General features: G+C 41.6%; 1 protein-coding gene across 1 annotated transcript; it reads right to left on the reverse strand.

The window, feature by feature from the left end:
* Positions 1–3,076: 3,076 nt before the first annotated feature.
* On the reverse strand, positions 3,077–13,755 carry LOC106568881 (epidermal retinol dehydrogenase 2-like). The gene is made up of 7 exons (XM_014139658.2): positions 13,605–13,755; positions 12,888–13,219; positions 12,237–12,368; positions 12,003–12,102; positions 11,239–11,383; positions 10,163–10,288; positions 3,077–4,145 (listed from the first exon to the last, which is right to left on the reverse strand). The coding sequence occupies exons 2-7, from the start codon at positions 13,206–13,208 to the stop codon at positions 4,049–4,051; spliced, it is 921 nt and encodes a 306-aa protein (XP_013995133.1). The 5' UTR covers positions 13,209–13,219; positions 13,605–13,755; the 3' UTR covers positions 3,077–4,048.
* Between the last annotated feature and the right edge of the window lie 9,596 nt (positions 13,756–23,351).

Genomic DNA, 23,351 nt, shown 5'->3' on the forward strand with positions numbered 1-23,351 from the left:
TTCAGACACACTCTATGTATGCAGTTAGCCATGACTCGAGCGATATGCATACAGTAGCTATGTTGCCAAGGTCGTCGATGCCTTTGACCAACACATTTTTATTCAGAGGTTGACTGAAATAGGTCTGGATCAGGCTTCTTACAAGTGGTTTGAAAAATATCTGTAAGACAATGTGTGACCTCTGGTGTTAAATCTAGTTTTCTGGATAGTACAAAAGGTGTACTGCAGGGGTCGGTACTGGGACCTGTTCTCTTTACTATTTAGAAAAATAATATTGGTCTATCTGTTAAAAATTGTAATATGGACACTTATGTATGCCATTGCCCCAACTGTTGAACAGGCTATGTAAGAGCTGCAATCTGACCTTGTTACCTTATATAAAGTCCTGGTTGGTTAAAACGTGTACTTAATGCGAGCAAGACTAAAGACATGTTGTTCTCTAGTTCTTGCAAGAATGTTTCAGATGGACTACAAATTTATTCATTGGATGGTTCTCCCATTGATCAGGTTCCCGCCTACAAATATTTGGGCATCTGCATTGACAAAGACTTAATAAAACATACAGATGAGCTACACTACATTACCAAAAGTATGTGGACACCTGCTCGTCGAACGTCTCATTCCAAAATCATGGAGTTGGTCTCCCCTTTGCTTCTATAACAGCCTCCACTCTTCTGGGAAGGCTTTCCACCAGATGTTGTAACATTGCTGAAGGGACTTGCTTCCATTCAGCCACAAGAGCATTAGTGAGGTCGGCACTGCTGTTGGGCGATAAGGCCTGGCTCGCGGTCTACGTTCCAATTCATCCCACAGGTGTTCGATGGAGTTGAGGTCAGGGCTCTGCGCAGGCCAGTCAAGTTCATCCACACTGATCTCAACAAGCTATTTCTGTATGGACCTCACTTTGTGCACGGGGGCATTGTCGTGCTGAAACAGGAAAGGGCCTTGCCCAAACTGTTGCCACAAAGTTGGAAGCACAGAATCGTCTAGAATGTAATTGTATGCATTAAGATGTCCCTTCACTGGATCTAAGGGGCCTAGCCCAAACCATGAAAAACAGCCCCAGACCATTATTCCTCCTCCACCAAACTTTACAGTTGGAACTATGCATTGGGGCAGGTAGTGTTCTCCTGGCATCCGCCAAAGCGAGATTCGTCCATCGGACTGCCAGATGGTGAAGCGTGATTCATCACTCCAGAGAACACGTTTCCACTGCTCCAGAGTCCAATGGCGGCGAGCTTTACACCACTCCAGCCAACGCTTAGCATTACGCATGGTGATCTTAGGTTTGTGTGCAGCTGCTCGGCCATGGAAACCCATTTTATGAAGCTCCCGACAAACAGTTCTTGTGCTGATGTTGCTTCCAGAGGCAGTGTGGAACTCGGTAGTGAGTGTTGCAACTGTGGACAGAAGATTTGTACGCACTACGCGCTTCAGCACTCGACGGTCCCGTTCTGTGAGCTTGTGTGGCCTACCACTTAGCAGCTAAGCTAATGTTGCTCCTAGATGTTTCCATTTCACAATAACAGCACTTACAGTTGACCGGTGCAAATCTAGCAGGGCAGAAATTTGACAAACTGACTTGTTGGAAAGGTGGTATCCTATGACGCTGCCACATTGAATGTCACTGAGGTCTTCTGTAAGGTCATTCTACTGCCAATGTTTGTCTATGGAGATTGCATGGCTGTGTGCTCGATTTTATACATCTGTCAGGAACGGGTGTGGCTGAAATAGCCAAACCCACTCATTTCAAGGGGTGTCCACATACTTCGGTATATATAGTGTAGTTAAGCTAAGCTTTAAAGTGGGATTATTTTTTTGAAATAGATCTTGCCTCTCCCTAAATAGCAGGAAGAAGATTGCATAGTCGACTTTCCTGCCAGATCTTGATTATGGTGACACCATTTACCAGATTGCAGCAGCCACTACTCTTAAACATTTAGCTGCAGCTACCATAGCGCCATTACTTTTATCACTAGTGACAGTTTTACCACTGCATCCTGTATCAAAAGGTTGGCTGGTCCTCATTAAAGTCCCGTAGATCAATGAATTACTCCCTTTTTGTTTACAAAGCCCTACTACACAAGCTTCCAATTTACCTGGCTTTGACAAAATACAAATCAACCCTTGAAAGGATAAAAATGTTGATCTCTGCTAAATCTACTATTTCCATTACACGAGTCGCATTTTTGTTGTTGCCTATAGTCGCTTCAGCCAGGCAAGTCATTAGCTAGGTTTTCATCCAATTTGCGACAGTTTCATGGGAATATTCTCAAATGTGCATAGAACATTATAGGGATTTTCCCAACAGAGAGGTTTCCATCAAATTGACTTTTTTCTGATAAAAGGCTGTGCGTGATGACGTAGTGCACAATTTATTTTGCCTTTAAATTCCCATGTACAGAATGAAAAGTACAAGTTAAATGGTTTTCCATTCCATTTTTAACTGATGGTTGTCACAGAAACTGTTACGTTATATAGCAAATGTGTCCACTCTGGTCTTGGCAGATGCGCTAAATCCAACCGCTCGCAGATCCGGTGTGGGTAGGCTATTTATGTGAAATTATGGATAGAAGCGATATTAGTTGTATTTGTCAAACAGCAGCCACCCTCGATATTTATTGGAAAATAGCATCGAGCTCATCACCGTGCACATTCACCACCCTTTGAAGTTCATAATTTATTTAATATGTAGCCTAAACTGCATGCTTTCCTGAATCGTAGTGGGAGGACCACACAACATATCGTGATCCCCAAATTTACTTCGATAGGATGGTTATTATATCAATATAAAATAATTTTACCGCCAACGGTCCTACCATGTCGAACGAACAAATTGTCTATTGGCGATTATAAAATTGTTTACATCATCCCGGTTGTGATTTTTTCCCCCCCATGCGTCAAGTAGCATACTTCATCCGCATGAAATTATTGGACGGAAACGTGGTTAGACACAGGATTAGAACGGGTTTTCATTCTCCACAAGATGGGGCTATGATCACACATTCAATAATTAAGCACATTAGGACCATGTCAGTGATTCTAGAAGCATGGGAGCAATTAGGGGAAAAAAGCCTGACAATACCAATTTCTAACTTTATTTTTCAAGAGCAAAGCTAAATACCAACATTGTTACATGTAAACAATGCTATTGTGGTTATTAAAATGTAAACATGACAGACAATTTAAATAAAATTAGTTAAGTCATGCAGTCATCGCACCTTCGATGTCAAAGTAAAACATTGTACATGATTAAGCAATAAATAAAAAGCCGTCAGTCAATTCAAATATAAAAAGGGTAGGCGGTCCAGTTAAGAGAATAACAGTTTGGAAAATGAGTGTTCTTGTTTGGTACATACTATCATCGTCGATGGCTACTGTAGACTTAGCAAACTAATCCAGTACACAGATAATGATCCTTTACATGACACTTTCCTGAGTTTCTCTACTTGGCCGTTAGATTACTACATGCACAATATGTTCTAAAACACCCATGTGAACAATTACGTAATCTCAATACGCCCACAATGGGTGTATAAAGAAATAAACCAACAAAAAAGTGCATCAACAAACCCTTCCAATGTTGCTTCATGCCAAAAAGGGCACGCATTATAAAATGTGGGGGGGGTGCAGTATCCACTGAACGATAGAGTGAAAAAGGAACCATATTTTGCTATTGAGCCTGTGTCAGTGTAGGGAGCTAACATACACAGCGTGAACTTCATAAAGTGAATATAACTCGTGAAAACATTTCATATTGAGTGTGTCGATCCAAAAAGCACACTCAAGTCTACTTGTGTTGATGCTATGAAAATACATAGAGGTCATACATTCGTTACATATTTAGCAGTATTTTATTACCTTATATAGCCTACCCATATCCCTCGTCTGCCGATGTAAACTAGTACGTAGGCTTTGTCATACACTAAAATTTGTTGAATAAGAATGAAACATTTAAGGGGAAAAAAAAAAATGATAGGCAGTATTAATCACCTTTGAGTCTGAGACAAAATGTACTTAGTATGGGTGGTTGCTCTCGTCTTCTTCACTACGCCTCTTTCTTGACGCGTCCTTTGAAGGCATCCATAAAGTTTAATGCTCCCAGATACATCCCCAGCAGATTCCCAGTCTTAAAGGGTAAAATCCTGTGAAGGTGAGAACAGTCAATTAGGCTACATATTAGCAACGATCACTGCAACACAACTTAAAGCCTATTATGAGAACAAACTAGTGTCTGGAATTGAGTCAGAATGACTTCATTACAACAAACTACAGCAAGTCATTTAGACAAACTGGTAATCACAGTGGGACTAAATTAAATCTTAATTAAAAACAGAAAACTGATGAAAATCCAATAAATTATTCAGAGCATAAATGCTGTTTGAATGTCTTCTGGTCCAGCAACAAAATGTATTTCAAAGGGCATAATAACCCCATAACTGCACTACTAAATATGTTAATAACAAGAGAAGCTATTTCATGTCTTAATCAGTCAGTCTAATTGGTGGTGAGTGATTAAGTCTTCTATATTAGTCATGGGTATATTGTGTTGTATTTAACATGAAGCCAACAACTCACACTGAAAGGCCTCAAGGAACAAATGTAGCCATGCAAATTGTCCCAAATTAAGACATTACCCACCAGAACCTGGCCAAATTTCTGAAAGCTTTTTCTCTACCACACCTGTCTCAAGGACATTTCCATAACACAAAAAGGCTTTGGTGTAGATTTAAATGTTGAGGTTGCAGATAATTATATTCAACTGCAGTCCAAATCAGGTCTAGGTCTTGCTTGCCCACTCAACCAGGTGCTGCTTTATCAGTGACTGATCTGTAATTGGCATCAATGCATAAGCAGCCTTGGTGTTTACCGGTACCTGGAAGCTTATGGAGATATCATTTACAACACCTTGTCTTTGTATCACATTGTCTGGAATGCTTGGCAACCCAGCTCAACTAAGTTGAACTGTGCGCAGTGAAAAACCATCCATGTCCTTTCTTTCTGACTATCTATAAAAGACACAAGCACCATTAAGGGGACAATTTATATGCTAGGTCACCAAGGTCGATGACCAGCTTAAAACCTTGCTGTTACACAAGGTACTTTAACAGTAGAGTCTCAGGTTGACCCATTGGCCTCAGTCCAGTCACCTATGGCCGGTAACCATTTGTCTTTCCCTTAAAATTGGCTACATTGGTCTTTATGATCTCAATATTAAATAAGTTCCTTACTGTGATTGGTTTCATTTAAAAATGGTAAAACTTTTTTTTAAATGCTTCTTAGCGAAGAGCAAATTCTCAAGCAAGAACTGTCTGTAAGTGGTGAGTAGGGATGGGAAAACTGAAAACGAGCAGTTATTGGCAGAAAGGTTTGAACTCGTGTCGTCTATTAACTAATTTACCGCCTGGTGTTGTCACCAAGCAGGCAAAAACTCCATCTACCAAAACAGGCTGAAATTTCAATACACACAAGTCTAAAAGTAAAAGGAGGGACTTTTACTGGGGGGGGGTCAAGAGCTTTTTTTTGTAAACCAACTGTTGCTTTGTTAGAGATGACACTCCCTAAACTGCTTTAAACAGTGTTGCTCACTGAAACATGCATGCAAGCACCAGGTGTTCCAGACGACTGTGATTGTGCTATCAATAGCCAATGTGATCAAGACATTTAAACAGGTCAACATTCACAAGGCCACGGGGTCAGACTGATTACCAGGATGTGTACTCAGCATGTGCAGACCAACTCGCAAGTGTCTTCACTGAGATTTTCAACCTCTCCCTGACCAAGTCTGTAATACCTACATGTTTGAAGCAGACCACCATAGTCCCTGTGCCCAAGAAAGCAAAGGTAACCTGCCTAAATGGCTACTGCCCAGTAGGACTCACATCAGTAGCCATGAAGTGCTAAAAAGGCTGGTTATGGCTCAACACCTTCATCCCAGAAACCCTAGACCCACTCCAATTCACATACTGCACCAACAGATGACGCAATCTCAATCGCACCCCACACTGCCCTTTCCCAGGTGGACAAAAGGAACAGCTATGTGAGAATATTGTTTATTGACTACAGCTCAGCGTTCAACACCACAGTGCCCAAAGCTCATCACTAAGCCAAGAACCTTGGGACTAAACACCTATCTGCAGTGTGGTGCCAGGACAACAACCTCTCCCTCAACGTGAGCAAGACAAACGAGATGATTATGGACTCCAGGAAAAAGAGGACCGAGCACACTCCCATTCATCAACAGGGCTGTAGTGGAGCAGGTTGAGAGCTTCAAGTTCCTTGGTGTCCACATCACCAACAAACTATCATGGTCCAAACACACCAAGACAGTCATGAATAGGGCACGTCCACACCTTTACCCCTCAGGAGATTGAAAAGATTTGGCATGGGTTCCCAGATCCTCAAAAAGTTTTACAGCTGCACCATCGAGAGCATCCTGATCGTTTGCGTCACCGCCTGGTATGGCAACTTCCCGGCATCTGACCATAAGGCGCTACAGAGGATAGTGCGTACGGCCCAGTACATCACTGGGGCCAAGCTTCCTGCCATCCAGGACCTATATACACTAGGCGGTGTCAGAGGAAGGCCCCAAAAAATTGTCAAAGACTCCAGTCACCCAAGTTAGACTGTTCTCTCTGCTACCGCACAACAAGCAGTACCGGAGTGCCAAGTCTAGGTCCAAAAGGCTCCTTAACAGTTTCTTCCCCCAAGCCATAAGACTGCTGAACAATTAATCAAATTGCCACCAGGTCCATTTGCATTTTTACACTGCTGCTACTCGCCGTTTTATTATCTATGCATAGTCACTTTAACCCTACCTACATGTACAAATTACCTCGACTAACCTGTACCCCCGCACATTGACTCTGTACCAGTACCCCCTATATATAGCCTCGTTTTTATTTTGTGTTTATTTGGTAAATATTTTCTTAACTCTATTTCTTGAACTTCATTGTTGGTTAAGGGCTTGTAAGTACTGTGAAATGCTTAAGGTATACATACACCTGTTGTATTCGGAGCATGTGCCAAATACAATTTGATTTGATTTTCAGGACTGTGACTAACTGCTTATTTTCTTCCCTATAAGTCCGGGTGGTATCGGACACTTGAGATGGATAACAAGATGAATACCTTGTTAGCCTATGAACAGGCCAATCGGTCAGTTGGAGATGATCTCAATCTCCAGATGGGGGACCAGCAAGGCCTGGTTTGCTGGAGACCAGGCTGAGCCAGGACACCAAGCTCCAGGACAGACTTGTAGGTGTGCTCAGAATTGTATGTAGCCATTGCTTTTTCCGTGAAAGAGCAAGAGACATTCAACTTTGACCCAGTTGTTACGAGCGTTGTACCCTGACGTGACAGCATGTTCAAAATTCCTCCGCTCAGAACTTTAACACGAGGGATTTATATTACATTTAAATACTTATTGGAAGTCTGACATCTGTCTTTTCAGACTTTCACAATAAATGATTATAAAATATAGGGGGTTGGGGAGGGAAATATGTTAAGTGTGTAATTCCTAATACTTCTACATTTGTAGCTTAGGTGTCTGGTTGTAAAGGGCGCCAAGGACCTGAAGTCAACAGTGTGGAAGATGCTACCTTGCATTCTGTCAAACCGGCTTGACGTCTCTACAACTTGGACTGGTGCAGGGGGATAAGGCATGTTTCAATAACTTGTTTCTAAAGACTAATTCTTCAAAGTAAGTTTTGCTATTATTAAAAAAATGTGTTAAAGTACTTTTGTTTTTTACTTGTGTAAGACCTTGTGCAATTCAAATGTAACTCAATGTTCTGTGTACAGGAACCATTCGTAAGAATCCTGAAACCTGGGATGCCACAGATAAGGGGGTCACCCGTTACCTGAAAGGGGCCTCCGATTGTGAAGACGAGACAAGGCGGCGCACAGGGAGCTGCTACATTGAGGGTCAGCATTAAGTTTCGGCCCACCTATCGCAAAGCCAGCCTCTACCCCAAGACTGAGCCAATAGCTGAACCCTAGGGTGACTTCTACACCCTACCACCCCCACCATTTATTTATATTCTGTACACACTTAGTCACTTTAGTCTACAGGACCAATGCAATAGTTATGTCACATTGCTTGAGAAATTGCCCTTCGCCAAGATAAAAACTGCTGCATTGGACCTTTAAAATCCCTCCCATACATGGTCAGATTAGAATAGACTACTTTAGGACATCCCACTCTAACGTTGGCTATCCCTGGCCTATCCTAAGAAAACATTAGCCCCATACTAACAGTCTACTTTGGCTAAGGAACAGTAAAGCCAAGCCGCAAAGGATGCAATGTAACATCTAGGGCAGATATTAACCATTGAAATACACTGCTCAAAAAAATAAAGGGAACACTTAAACAACACAATGTAACTTCAAGTCAATCACACTTCTGTGAAATCAAACTGTCCACTTAGGAAGCAACACTGATTGACAATACATTTCACATGCTGTTGTGCAAATGGAATAGACAACAGGTGGAAATTATAGGCAATTAGCAAGACACCCCCAATAAAGGATTGGTTCTGCAGGTGGGGACCACAGACCACTTCTCAGTTCCTATGCTTCCTGGCTGATGTTTTGGTCACTTTTGAATGCTGGCGGTGCCTTCACTCTAGTGGTAGCATGAGACGGAGTCTACAACCCACACAAGTGGCTCAGGTAGTACAGCTCATCCAGGATGGCACATCAATGCGAGCTGTGGCAAGAAGGTTTGCTGTGTCTGTCAGCGTAGTGTCCAGAGCATGGAGGCGCTACCAGAAGACAGACCAGTACATCAGGAGACGTGGAGGAGGCCGTAGGAGGGCAACAACCCAGCAGCAGGACCGCTACCTCCGCCTTTGTGCAAGGAGGAGCAGGAGAAGCACTGCCAGAGCTCTGCAAAATGACCTCCAGCAGGCCACAAATGTGCATGTGTCTGCTCAAACGGTCAGAAACAGACTCCATGAGGGTGGTATGAGGGCCCGACGTCCACAGGTGGGGGTTGTGCTTACAGCCCAGCACCATGCAGGACGTTTGGCATTTGCCAGAGAACACCAAGATTGGCAAATTCGCCACTGGCGCCCTGTGCTCTTCACAGATGAAAGCAGGTTCACACTGAGCACGTGACAGACGTGACAGAGTCTGGAGACGCCGTGGAGAACGTTCTGCTGCCTGCAACATCCTCCAGCATGACCGGTTTGGCGGTGGCATTTCTTTGGGGGGGCCGCACAGCCCTCCATGTGCTCGCCAGAGGTAGCCTGACTGCCATTAGGTACCGAGATGAGATCCTCAGACCCCTTGTGAGACCATATGCGGGTGCGGTTGGCCCTGGGTTCCTCCTAATGCAAGACAATGCTAGACCTCATGTGGCTGGAGTGTGTCAGCAGTTCCTGCAAGAGGAAGGCGTTGATGCTATGGACTGGCCCGCCCGTTCCCCAGACCTGAATCCAATTGACCACATCTGGGACATCGTGTCTCGCTCCATCCACCAACGCCACGTTGCACCAGACTGTCCAGGAGTTGGCGGATGCTTTAGTCCAGGTCTGGGAGGAGATCCCTCAGGAGACCATCCGCCACCTCATCAGGAGCATGCCCAGGCGTTGTAGGGAGGTCATACAGGCACGTGGAGGCCACACACACTACTGAGCCTCAGTTTGACTTGTTTTAAGGACATTATATCAAAGTTGGATCAGCCTGTTGTGTGGTTTTCCACTTTAATTTTAAGTGTGACTCCAAATCCAGACCTCCATGGGTTGAAATTGGATTTCCATTGATTATTTGTGTGATTTTGTTGTCAGCACATTCAACTATGTAAAGAAAAAAGTATTTAATAAGATTATTTATTTCATTCAGATCTAGGATGTGTTGTTTAAGTGTTCCCTTTATTTTTTTGAGCAGTATACTTTAATCTACTTTAGGTGGGGAGGCAGGCTAGAGAACTAGACTGAGGGCACCCTACCTTAGCAATAGTAGAGGAAACAGGGGTTGTCACCAGTGGGTATGACTATACTGTGCAGTTTGAGCATGTAACCATTTCTGAGTTTTGAAATGGAGTGACAATGCGTCGCGTGTGTCTGGGCAGCAGATCGCTCAGTGCAACAAATAGAAAAAAAACCAGCATGTTATTTCCATAAGGAAGAGAAGAATAAGAACATGAATGGATACTCACTTCTTCATGCCCATGAGAATATACATGCTCTTTGGGAGCAGAAGGTAGACCTGGTCAGTTAAAATGGCCTCAATGATCTTCTTTGCTACATAGTCTGGATCCAGGACAGGCACCAAGAGAGGCCACCTGCGGAGTCAATAAGGTGGTAGGTAGCCTAGTGGTTAGAGCATTGGGGCAGTAACCGAAAGGTTGCTGGATCAAAATACCCGAGCTGACAAGGTAAAAATCTGTCTTTCTGCCCCGGAACTGTTCCCGGGTAGGCCGTCACTGTAAATATGAAATGTTCTTAACTGACTTGCCTAGTTAAATAAAATAAATAAATATATATAAATAAATATAAATAAATATATATAAATAAATATATATATATATATATAAATATATATAAATATAAATAAATATATATAAATAAATATATATAAATAAATATAAATAAATATATATAAAAATAAATATATATAAATAAATAAATATATATAAATATATATATATATATATAAATAAATATATATAAATAAATAAAATAAATATATATATATATAAATAAATATAAAAAAATATATAAATAAATAAATATATATAAATAAATATATATATATAAATAAATATATATATATAAATAAAATATATATAAATAAATAATATATAAATAAAATATATATAAATAAATATATAAATAAATATATAAATAAATATATAAATAAATATATAAATAAATATATAAATAAAATATATATATAAATAAATATATATAAATAAATATATAAATAAAAATATAAATATATAATATATATATAAATAAATATATAAATAAAAATATAAATATATATATATATATAAATAAATATATATATATAAATAAATATATATAGAAAAAATAACTGGCAACGGGGATTTTTTTTAATTTAAAGTTCAATACCCCATAATATAAACCACTATCAGTCCACAACTGAAAAGTGTATATACATATGCAATGTAACCCTTGACCTTCATAGTGTGTGTATTGTGACAATAAGGAATAAAATGACAACTTTCAATGAAATCCTGTATAGCACCTATTATGGCTGATAACTCACTTAGAACTGCAGCCATCGAACATGCCAGTGTTCATGAAGTGTGGACACACAATGGTAGTCTTGACGCCATCCTTCCCCGCTGCCAGCAGATCCAGAGCCACAGACTCAGCAAAGCCAATAGCAGCAAACTTGCTGGCACAGTAATCTATCAGGAGAGAAACACGTGTATTGGCATACAGTAGAGCAGGTTAAACAAAGGTCTCAAATCAAATTGAATTCGTCACATGCTTCGTAAGCAGGTGTGGACTAACAGTGAAATGTTTACTTACAGGCCCTTCCCAACAATCAGAGAAAGAAAATAGAGAAATAATAGAAGTGTAAAACACTCCAACATAGAGGATATATAAAACAGGTCTCCACATCAAGATAATGTAAACTAAATTACATTGTTCTTGAACCATTTTCTGTAACCAAGTCAGTCTGTGGAAAAGACCCTTCAGCTACAGTATATGAACAAGTTAAAAATGACATTGTCACCCATTCAAGGTCGATTGATAACATCTCTATGGTAGGTCTCTTGATTGCATTATGCTCTACCCAGAGTTTAAGACAAAGGCAATGTTCTGCACCATGGTTAAGGGGTGTGTAGGCTTTTGTTATTGCCCCGCCCCAACCCACCTGATTTAGCCAGTCATTAAACAATGATTAGCTTTCAGGTGTCTTGGTGCTGACTGGAACAAAAGCCTACACACCGTTGCTCTCCAGGTCCAGTATTGAGGAACATTGGAATATAGCCATGCACACATGCATAGTGGGTGATTTACCTGCTAGTCCATTGACACCAATCATACCCGCTGTGCTAGCAACACTGACCAGGTGACCATGGTTGTTGGCAGTCATCGCTGGGAGGAAGGCTTTATAAGTCTACAGAAATAAATCAAGGGGAGAACTTGTACAATGAAATATGAATTTCAGTTTGTTACAGATCTGTTAATTTGAGGGGATGTGGGTGGAATTGCTACTACAAAGGACATAGGCCTACAATGAGGTTAGCTCACCCAAAAGTGTGCCATGGTGTTTACTTCAAGGGTTTTCTCAATGAGGGAGTCTGGCGCATCCATGAAATTCTTGCCTGTGACGATGCCAGCGTTGTTTATGAGAATGCTCACATCCCCCACTTCTCTCTTGACCTGAACAAAAACATGTTTAAAACATTTGTTAACGTTCAGCACACCCAGTACTTCACTTTGTTGGATTTTTATTAACAGATACATGTTTTTGCTTCCTATATCCTGGCAGCCCATTGTTGTGGTAAGGAGGATCTTATGTGACATTGCTTTGTACTAACAAGTTAAACAGGAAAGGATCCTTATGCGTGACAGGTTAAAACCAGTTTTGAGAAATTAACTGAATAGCTTGTAAGGACTTTCATGTGGCTTTCCCTTCCCGCTCAGCGAAAATGGACGTTTACTAAACAGCAACTCCACCTCGCTTTAGGAGGGGTTGGTGATCCTCTATTTCAAATAGTTACTCACATAAGGCAAAGCCTGCAATTACAGGTTAATGGATGCTTGATAGACCACAATGCAAGGTGATAATTACTCACAAAGGGCTAGTATCCGTGCAGACTTTTTTTCTTTTCAGCAGCAACACCAATTCAACTAAGTAGTCTTGATTAAAGACTAGTTGATTAGAATCAGGTGGTTTACCTGGTCAGCCACTCTGTAGACTTTAGCCTTGTCACCGCAGTCACACAGGTAGCAGTGGACCCTAGTTGTCCCTTTCTCCTTCACTAGTCTTGCAGTCTCCTTCATGCCCTCCTGGTTGACATCCCACAGAACCAGAGAGACGCCAAGGGGGGCAAACCTCTCTGCCATGAGCCGGCCAATGCCACTGCCCGCCCCGGTGATCAGGACGATTTCCCCGGTGATATTTTTCTTCTTAAATGGGATGAACAGTCTGACAAATGCCTCTATGTTGTAATACATTGACATTACAATCAACTGAAGGGTTTCCAGGAGAAAATTCATTTTGTTGACCCCTGGAAAAGACAGTTGGCACAATTTAAAGTTCACTTGTTTGTATATTGGTTTAATTGTTGCATGTTGGGTTATTTTCGTTGATATCCTAACAAACAATAGGCCTAGCGAATAGATAGTTGCAGATGAGCACTTTATAGCCTACCATAAACATTGAAGTTTAGCGTTCTGTTTTCGAAGTTGGCAAATGTATTCCTAACAACAACAATCTTTAAAAGGACATTTTAACCGATAAAGACTACTCAAAATCACGCCGCAAACTCGAACCAATTTTTTATTCGGTGATGTAAATAAACATCCATGCTACACCGAATGATAGTACAGTACGAATAAAAAGTCAACCTAATTTCAGTGTTACGTATAAAATTGTAACCGACGCAAACTTACCTCAATAGAACATCAGCTTCAACCTTCTCCTACTTTTCCCTTCTGCAAATCACGGAGGCTAGTCCTGTTCCATTGATTTGTGCTGGAGCATGGCTAATAATTAATGTCACATGACACCCAACCAAAACTCGAGCCCCAGCCCGGAACGCCCTGCTGGATATTCCAGTTTGACCAGCTCAAACGGGAGGACAAACGCTACACCCATGGGCGTACATTTCTTAGTATGTAGCGAACGATAGATAGAGCAGTAGAAGAATTCTGTTTGAGTCATTAAACAAAAATTAAAACAGTTTGTTAAATCACTCAGGTATAATATGAACGCACATAAAACATGGTAAAATGTGTAGAATTGCAGGAATCAATAAAGCATTCTCCGCTCCCAAGTTTCGGTAAAAAGCTAAGGGATGGGGCTGGAGAAATGCAGCTACTCTCAAACTCTTAGATAGAGCTATAGATGCTAGGACTGACCATCCATGATATCAAAAATGATCGTTTTAACCATGTTTTGAGGCTATATAGTGTTTGTTTACATTTATTTTGTTTGCAAGCAAAGGAGTAAAACAAGCTTATTTTGGGGTTCAAATAGAGTACGACAGTTGAAGAACTAGGACATGGATATATTCGTTAAGAATCAATGGGTACATATCATTCAATTATAAGTCCAAAGATAGATGTAGCAACTCCAGATTTACCCTTTAAAACGGCAAAATAAAATGTGTATGTCTCTGAGTCCAGTATGAAGGACTTTAGATGTAGTTTCACGACCCAATGCTAACTAGCCAATGACTGGTAGTCTACAGGAACAGTTTGCATGACAGCTGTTCCTGTCCATCCGACTGTGGGGAAGTAGGTAAATGACTTCATTGCCAAAATCTCAAATTAATATGGACGAAATTACAGTCATTGGAGCTAATTCTTAGGTGGGCAGTCTGTGGTAATTTTCAAGATGGAAAAACTGTTTCATTGTTAACTTAAACAGCCAAAACCAGATAGAAAGCATGCAGAAAAGATATTTAACAATATACATTTTTTTAATACCATCTTTGAGAACTAACAATCAAATAAAAGCTAGACAGTCAGGGAGAATCAAAAATTTCAAATACCGGGCATTCAGGGCATATGCCAATTGATTTTGCTATAATGTTTGAGCAGAGGAACACACCATTAACAATAGCAAAATGCATAGAATTGCTGTAAATTAGCTTAGAAACAGCTAAGTAATCTTTAAAGTCAATGGGAAAAATGTGTATAACTGCAGAAAATTTGTTTCACAACAGCAAAATGTTCTCTATGCCGCCAAGTTACTGTACCCTTTAGATAATGTTACAGTTTTCACTTCCTCTTCCAATGAACTGTGGGGAGGTCAAAATAACGAAACTGTCTACCAAATCTATTAATTTTAAAATGTTGATTACTTCTACTTTCCACTATTATTCACCTGATAAGACAAGACGTGATTACTATTATGTTTGCTAAAATATGATGGTGGTTCCTGGGTCGCTGGTTTGCCTGGGCGGGGTTCCCTGGGGAAGAAAAGTTTAAAAGCCCTGGTTAGACCATCTACCAGCTCCAGCTGGGAAGACCATCTACCAGCTGGGAAGACCATCTACCAGCTCCAGCTGGGAAGACCATCTACCAGCTCCAGCTGGGTAGACCATCTACCAGCTCCAGCTGGGTAGACCATCTACCAGCTCCAGCTGGTTAGACCATCTACCAGCTCCAGCTGGTTAGACCATCTACCAGCTCCAGCTGGTTAGACCATCTACCAGCTCCAGCTGGGTAGACCATCTACCAGCTCCAGCTGGTTAGACCATCTACCAGCTCCAGCTGGGTAGACCATCTACCAGCTCCAGCTGGGTAGACCATCTACCAGCTCCAGCTCGTTAGACCATCTACCAGCTCCAGCTGGGTAGACCATCTACCAGCTCCAGCTGGGTAGACCATCTACCAGCTCCAGCTGGTTAGACCATCTACCAGCTCCAGCTGGGTAGACCATCTACCAGCTCCAGCTGGGTAGACCATCTACCAGCTTCAGCTGGGTAGACCATCTACCAGCTCCAGCTGGGTAGACCATCTACCAGCTCCAGCTGGGTAGACCATCTACCAGCTCCAGCTGGGTAGACCATCTACCAGCTCCAGCTGGTTAGACCATCTACCAGCTCCAGCTGCTTAGTGATATGATGGCATGAATTTTGGGGAGAATGAACACTCTTGTATTTGGCTCCTCCTCTCGCCCCCCTTTTCCCTAGGGATGCGCGCGTGGTGCTCAGCGTCAGCACTGTTAATTGCATGGAGTGTCATCAAGAGAGCCTTTTTTGTCATTTTTTTTTATCAACCTTTAACTAGGCAAGTTAGGAACAAATTCTTATTTTACAATGACATCCTGCCCCGGCGAAACTCTCCCCTAACCTGAACGATGCTGGGCCAATTGTGCACCGCCCTATGGGACTCCCGATCACGGCATGTTGTGATACAGCCCGGGATCGAACCCAGGTCTGTAGTGACGCCTCTATCACTGAGATGCAGTGCCTTAGACTGCTGCGCCACTCGGGAGCCCAAAGAACCTAGGAAGGGATGTAGAGTATGGGCATAGCACACCTTAGTGGAGGAATGTGTTTTAACTGTATGTGCCTAATTATAGGCTACTTTGCAGTACTGTTATGATAAAATGTGTCATGAAGTGTTACGGTGTGAAATATCTGTTCTGGAATGCACTATTCCCACGTATATTTATGCATTTCAACTTTTTCACTTTTTTATTTTTTTTTACATTCTTGGGTTATTGAGATGGGTAGATGTGATGCTGCCGTTGCTGTGACAGACAGACAGACAAGGGTAAGGAATTAAATTCTGTGAGAGAGAAAAAAAATTGGCACCAGACTATAGTTTTGTTTCACTGTCTTAGTCTACAAGGCTTCTTCAGGTTCCAAGAACAATCTACCCCCCCCCCCTCTGTATGACCACAGTACCCTCTAGTGAACAAAATGTAGTAAGGCAATGTCCCAAATAATATTCCCACTTACTACAGTATGTACAGTCAACTACAATATAACAATGTACAGTGGCTTGCAAAAGTATTCACCCCCTTGGCATTTTTCCTATTTTGTTGCCTTACAACCTGGAATTAAAATATATTTTTTTGGGGGGGAGTATCATTTGATTTACACAAGATGCCTACCACTTTGAAGTTGCAAAATATTTTTTTACTGCGAAACAACAAGAAATAATAATAAAAAAAGAAAACTTGAACGTGCATAACTATTCACCCCCCAAAGTGAATACTTTGTAGAGCCACCTTTTTCAGCCCATGCTCTTCCCGGAGCAAGAGGAAGAGGTCGGCATACCCTCGGCCCAGATGTTTGTCACCGTACCTGGAAGAGAGCTCGGTTGGCTCTTCTCAAGACCACTTCCCTGTATCGACGACAAGCGGACCACCACCGGACCCTGGCTTCCCGGTATCATCTCGGGCAGAGGGTATGGCTGTCCACTCGAGATCTGCCCCTCCGGGTGGAGTGACGCAAACTTTCCCCCCCGTTTTACCGGCCCTTTCCCCATCTCCAAGATTATTAGCCCCTCTGCTGTTCGTCTTCTGTTGCCCCACACCCTCCGTATACATTCCCCTTTTCATGTGTCTACGATTAAACCTATGTCTCACAACCCTTTGTCTCCTGTTTCTAGGCCCACCCCTCTTCCCCGTCTCATCGACGGCCAACCGGCATACATGGTGAGGTGCCTCCTGAAGGTTCAACTGCGGGGCAGGGGATTCCAGTACCTGATTGACTGGGAGGGTTATGGCCCGGAGGAGAGGGACTGGGTCCGCTAGGGACATCCTGGACCCAGGCCTCATCGCTGAGTTCCAACGCCCGGCACCCCGGTCAACTACAGGTGGCGCCCCTAGAGGGGGGGAGGGGGTACTGTCACATCCTGATCTGTTTCACCTGTCTTTGTGCTTGTCTCCACCCCTCTCCAGGTGTCACCCATCTTCCCCAGTGTACTTATACCTGTGTTCTCTGTCTGTTGCCAGTTCATTTTGTTTTGTCAAGCCTACCTGCGTTTTTCCCGTGCTCCTGTCTTTCTCTAGTTCCTGTTTTCTAGCATTCCTGGTTTTTGACCATTCTTCCTGCCCTGACCCTGAACCTGCCGTTCTGTACCTTGTCACTCCATCCTGGATTACTGACCTCTGCCTGCCCTGCCTTCCATTCTGTACCTTTCGGACTCTGCTCTGGACTACTGACCTCTGCCTGTCCTTGACCTGTCGTTTGCCTGCCCCCCTGTTTCTGTAATAAACTTTTGTTACTTCGACACTGTCTGCATCTGGGTCTTCTCCTGAGCCTTGATATTTACCAAGATTAGAACCAATTAAGAACAATTATAAACCTCTGTACTCTCCAAGACGTTTGAAGTGGACCGGTAGTCGTTGATGCAGAGAGAGAAGAATCAGATCGGGGTTGAGGGATATCAGGGATAGAAGACCTACAAGTGGTGGATAAACTGCAAGCAAATGAGGGACTAGAAGATGACTATTGAGCGAATACTCAAGGACTTTTGGGTGGGGGCATTGTCCTATTGTTGTCTTTCATTCATCCAGGTGATTCAGTTTTTTGGTTCACCACCTGTACTTTTTTAATACACAGTAGAGAGGGAGATTTGAAACTGTCTTCAGATAGGCTTTAGGAAGACAAGTTGAACCAATAAACAAGAATAGCAGTACAGAAAATGTGAATCAGCTAAAAGATAATTCATTGAAATTTGTTGCATGGCTTCTTATCCAGATGGTCAGTGTGGGTGCAGGTTTGTGTTGCATGGCTTCTTATCCACAGAGGGCCAGTGTGGGTGCAGGTTTGTGCTGCATGGCTTCTTATCCACATAGGTCCAATGTGGGTGCAGGTTTGTGTTCTAACCAAGCAATAACACATCTGATTCAACTAATCATGTCTTGATTGAAATCTTTGACTAGTTTATTGGTTGGATCAGGTGTGTACAGTACTGGTTGGCAAGAACAAAAGCCTATGTCCACATTGATCTCTGTGGATATGATTGGACACCCCCATGTTATGAGTGCTACTTTCACGATGAATAGTAATGATCAGTTTATTTTAACAACTTTAGAGGAGATTCATCTAATTTTACATAGGAAATGTCAGTTTTGAACATTTGGAAATTCATTCAAATTGATTATTTAAGAGGTGGGCTTATTTGGAACACCCATGGGCTTAAAGGATGCACTCGGTAACCATTAAGCCCAGTCTGTACTTCTCACATTTGATCAAATATTTGTATGTCTTAAAACATTTTCTAAGTAAAGTCATTAAACTTCACATGAGAAATCTTTAATTTTATATCCACTTTTCTTACAAAAATTTGGGCAGTTAGAAATGTCTAAACTTAGATTTTGGTGGGCTTAATAGGTACACTTACCCTAGCTAATGAAACACTAGCCTCCTGAGCAGGAAAATTGACATTTACAGTAGCAGGGCTAGGCTATTCAAACTGTAACATTGATCTTCATCAGATCAAGAAAATTCATATTGCATGCTGCGTATTTCAAGTGCACTCAAACACATATTTATCGTATTTCAGTCTTTGGGAACTCATCACACATAGACAGACAGCAGTTCAAGTTTTCATGTGAGGCTGGGTTGACATCTGAGATAGAGGCAGGCTATTGACTGCCTTCATCACGAGGGGTATGTACGGGAGTTCTGATTGGTTCCAAGTTTAGCAGTGTTGAAATATACTTTATATGAGAAAATGTACAAGAATTTAAGTTGCCAATTTTTTTTAATAGTCATCATAATGTTTTACTGTCATATCCAAAAAAAATAGCTCCTCCCTCAGCGGGGATCGATCAACTTCACTCTTTCGGCTTCGGCCCACCACCTATGACTGAGAGCAAAGATAGTCTACTATATTGACAAGATAGTCAAGTGACTGGTCTAACAATAGAAATACATGTTGTCGTGTCTTTGGCATCATTAAAGTGAAGACTTATTTTATCAAATCAATTCTCTGTAATTATTATTACGTGATTAAACTAATCATGTAAATGTAATTAACTAGGAAGTCGGGGCACCAAGGAAAATCTTCAGATTACAAAGTTATAATTTTCCTAATATAACTTTTCAGATATTTTAATATCTGATCAGTCTTCTAATTAATGAATCATTCTTTACCTCACGTTAGTCTCATTCCGAACGTTGTAAATCGTTGGTTATCTGCACGAACCCAGTCTTTACTATAAATCATCCATACATCAATTGTCTTAATCATTTATTTACTAACTAACTAAATAATCACAGAAATGCATAACAAACAAACAAAGTAGATATGGTTACAAGGAAATGATAGGGGATGTGCCCTAGTGGGCTAAACCGGCATGGCGGCTTGGTAGACAAAGGGACTGAGAAGGGCGCGAAAGACAAAAGACACTACACAGTTGATAATTATAATAATTGAAATGCTAATCCTTTGCACATGAACGCTCACTCATTCGGGAATAATTGCAATCAATGTATATATTTACGCTCAGTGTGTCGTCGTGATCTCTGTTGGAATCGTCAGTCTTTCTGTTGAAAAGTTCATCTGAACTTCTCTTTGCGTCCCTGGAGTCTTTCGTGGTTAGAATGGATACTTCAGAGTCCCATTCAGAAATGTTCTGGTAGAATAAATGTTTCGGCGGTTGTCGGTCTTCGCATTCCAGGTCGACATAAATTCTAGCTGCAGACTAGTAATTAGTATCGAAGATTTGCTCTTATTCTGTCGGTATCGATAGTCTCAGAGTTGAACCATTTCCACCAGTGGTTCAACAACCGCTACAACCTTAGCTCCCTCAGATGACCGAGGAATGCATGGTCTCTACTCAAACCTTAGCCCTCTCGGTAATCGAGGTACGCATGGTCTGAAGTGTGCTTCACCAGGTGGGGGTTTTATTTGGAACTGTGGAAAAGCTGTCCCATGACGCCAGATCGATGTCTGTGCTCATGGGGGCACGATGTCTGTGCTCACCAATGACTTAGTGAAACTTTAAACAGAAATACAATTCTCTCACATTAAAGGTTTAAAATCACATTACACAATTTCACAAATAGTTTAATCTTTACTCATTCATTTTATACAATAATTAGATGCAAGCCTCAGAACGGAGGCTCCTGTATAAACAGAGTTATGTTTATGTGGCTGTATTGTCTTTCCTGAGGTCACAATCATAAAACAAAATGAACCGGTCGTAGCTGGATTCTCCACCGACCGTTTCCACATTCTCCAGAATATAAATATTGTTCAGTTCTCAAGTTCTGTGATGTAGAGGAAGTTCCTTTGTTCTACTGTGAAACTCTCTGACTATACTGCCTGGCCATGAGGAGAGAGTCTCCTCTAGGAATTTACGACCGTAGATAACAGAACCTGGGTGTAAAATGGAGAGAGGGGGAAGGCACTCGCTATACCCAAAGAGGGCCATGTCATGACAATGTCCTCAAAGATGGAAGGCAGTCGGGAGGAGGCGAGATCAGGTGGGACCATTCTAGCCAATGAGCGGGAAGATTAGCGTGTGGACAACAGGCCATAGAGATAGATTGAGGACTCATCTTTGTTTCTGTGTCATTATAGCATCTGTGACAGCATGCTTGGTGAATAGCACTTGGTTGATCTCTGGGAGCAGGACAGGAAAGGACAGCTGAATAAATCATGGGAGACAAAAGTGAGAGAAGAATGAATAAAAAAAATCATCATAGTAAAGGATTGTAGTTTGAGCTAGAAATGAACATCCTGACAGTCTAAAAAAGTACAGCTACTAGGATAAAGGATAGAGGCAGGGAGAGAGGCCTACTCCCACTTAGCTACAGATTTACATCAGAATTTCCAAGCATCTTTTCCGGAATGAGTTGTTTCTATGCGACGCAGCCGCGGCCACGTGTAGAAGTAGATGACAGCATGTCACACAATGCTACCAAAACAAAGAACTATACACAGGCAAAAGGCATATCGCACTCAATACAAAACATGGATTTACTATCTTTCTAAGTTTTCTCTGGTGTTTGTAAAACCCAGTGGCGAACTGTGACTTTAGGACCTAGGCCTTCAGGGGGACCAAAAATCTTCCAATACGTTGTATCCAACAAAAAAATCTAAGAAATAACAGAAAACATAGCATCACTTAACGCGTCCAACATTATATATTTTGTAGTTGGAACGTTCTAGTTCTAGTGAAGGAGGATGAATGCTTTTGGATGACATTATGAATGAATCTAACAGGCCTGGCGGCGCTTCGGGCTGCCGCTATCACAGAGACAGAACCGGCACGGACACAACATGTGACACAGCATAAAATAATGTATATTAACAAAAAACACACTGTTTACACAACCTATGACCTAACACCACTATCACCAATAGCGACAACAACAGTGTCGCATCAAAGGTGGTGCTTAAAGGACAGCGACCATAATACCTGTGCACTCTATGGTGCTGAAGGAGAGACAGTTTTGGTTAAACACACAGACATGGCTGATAGACAGGCAACAGCAGTCACACAATATGCAGCCCATTCACCCCAGGAGGCCCCATGAAATCACAATACAAAAGCACAACCATTTCATTTTCAAAAGGAAATGAACAAACTAGCTATTACTTCCCATTGCAAATATATTTTATCACGTTCATCACACTAACCAATGGTCTAAAGTTTAAATGCAACAATTTTACACAGTCATTATTTTCAAAGAGATCTCTAACAGCAAGCAAGCTACACCAAAAACAGTGCCACTCAACAGATTATCATTTGGAAACAAAGTTTGAAATAAGTTTGAAAGTTAATCTTGAAAAGGGTGATGCTATCAAATTAGCAACAACATCCACCTTGAAGTTGATAACAGCTGCTGCAGCTGCCGACGCCATTGTCACACTACTACAACACAAGCTAGTTAACACCATGCCCAAACCGGACGCGTGCGTCCACGTGCGCCATCTTGCGCAAATTGATTTTGTCCCCCCACACCAAACGCGATCACGACATGCAGGTTGAAATATCAAAAACTCTGAACCAATTATATTAACTTGGGGACATGTCGAAAAGCATTAAACATTTATGACAATTTAGCTAGCTAGCTTGCAGTTGCTAGCTAATTTGTCCTATTTAGCTAGCTTTCTGTTGCTAGCAAATTTATCCTGGGATATAACTTTTTAAAATATTTTTTATTTCACCTTTATTTAACCAGGTAGGCCAGTTGAGAACAAGTTCTCATTTACAACTGCGACCTGGCCAAGATAAAGCAAAGCAGTGCGACAAAAACAACACAGAGTTACACATGGGATTAACAATCGTACAGTCAATAACACAATATAAAAATCTATAAAAAACACAAAAAACAATATTTACATGGGATGAAAATAAACACGACTTACTGCTGTGCTATCTTGGATGTAGAGTTGACTTGTTATTTTACCTGAAATGCACAAGGTCCTCTACTCCGCCAATTAATCCACACATAAAACGGTCAACCGAATCGTGTCTAGTCATCTCTCCTCCTTCCAGGCTTTTTCTTCTTTGGACAATATATGCTGATTGGCATCTAACTTTCATAATACGGTGTATTACTACAACTGACCAACCGACCTCAGTTCATCTTACAATCACCCACGTGTGTCACGGGCGGATATAACTGTCTTAGGGGGAGTCAAGCGCAGGAGACTGAGGTCCGTTGGAACAAACTTGATTTAATAAATCCAAGGGCAAAATCCATATACGGCTGG

The sequence above is a fragment of the Salmo salar genome, chromosome ssa14, assembly GCF_905237065.1.
Source record: "Salmo salar chromosome ssa14, Ssal_v3.1, whole genome shotgun sequence".
NCBI classification, from domain to species: Eukaryota; Metazoa; Chordata; class Actinopteri; order Salmoniformes; family Salmonidae; genus Salmo; species Salmo salar.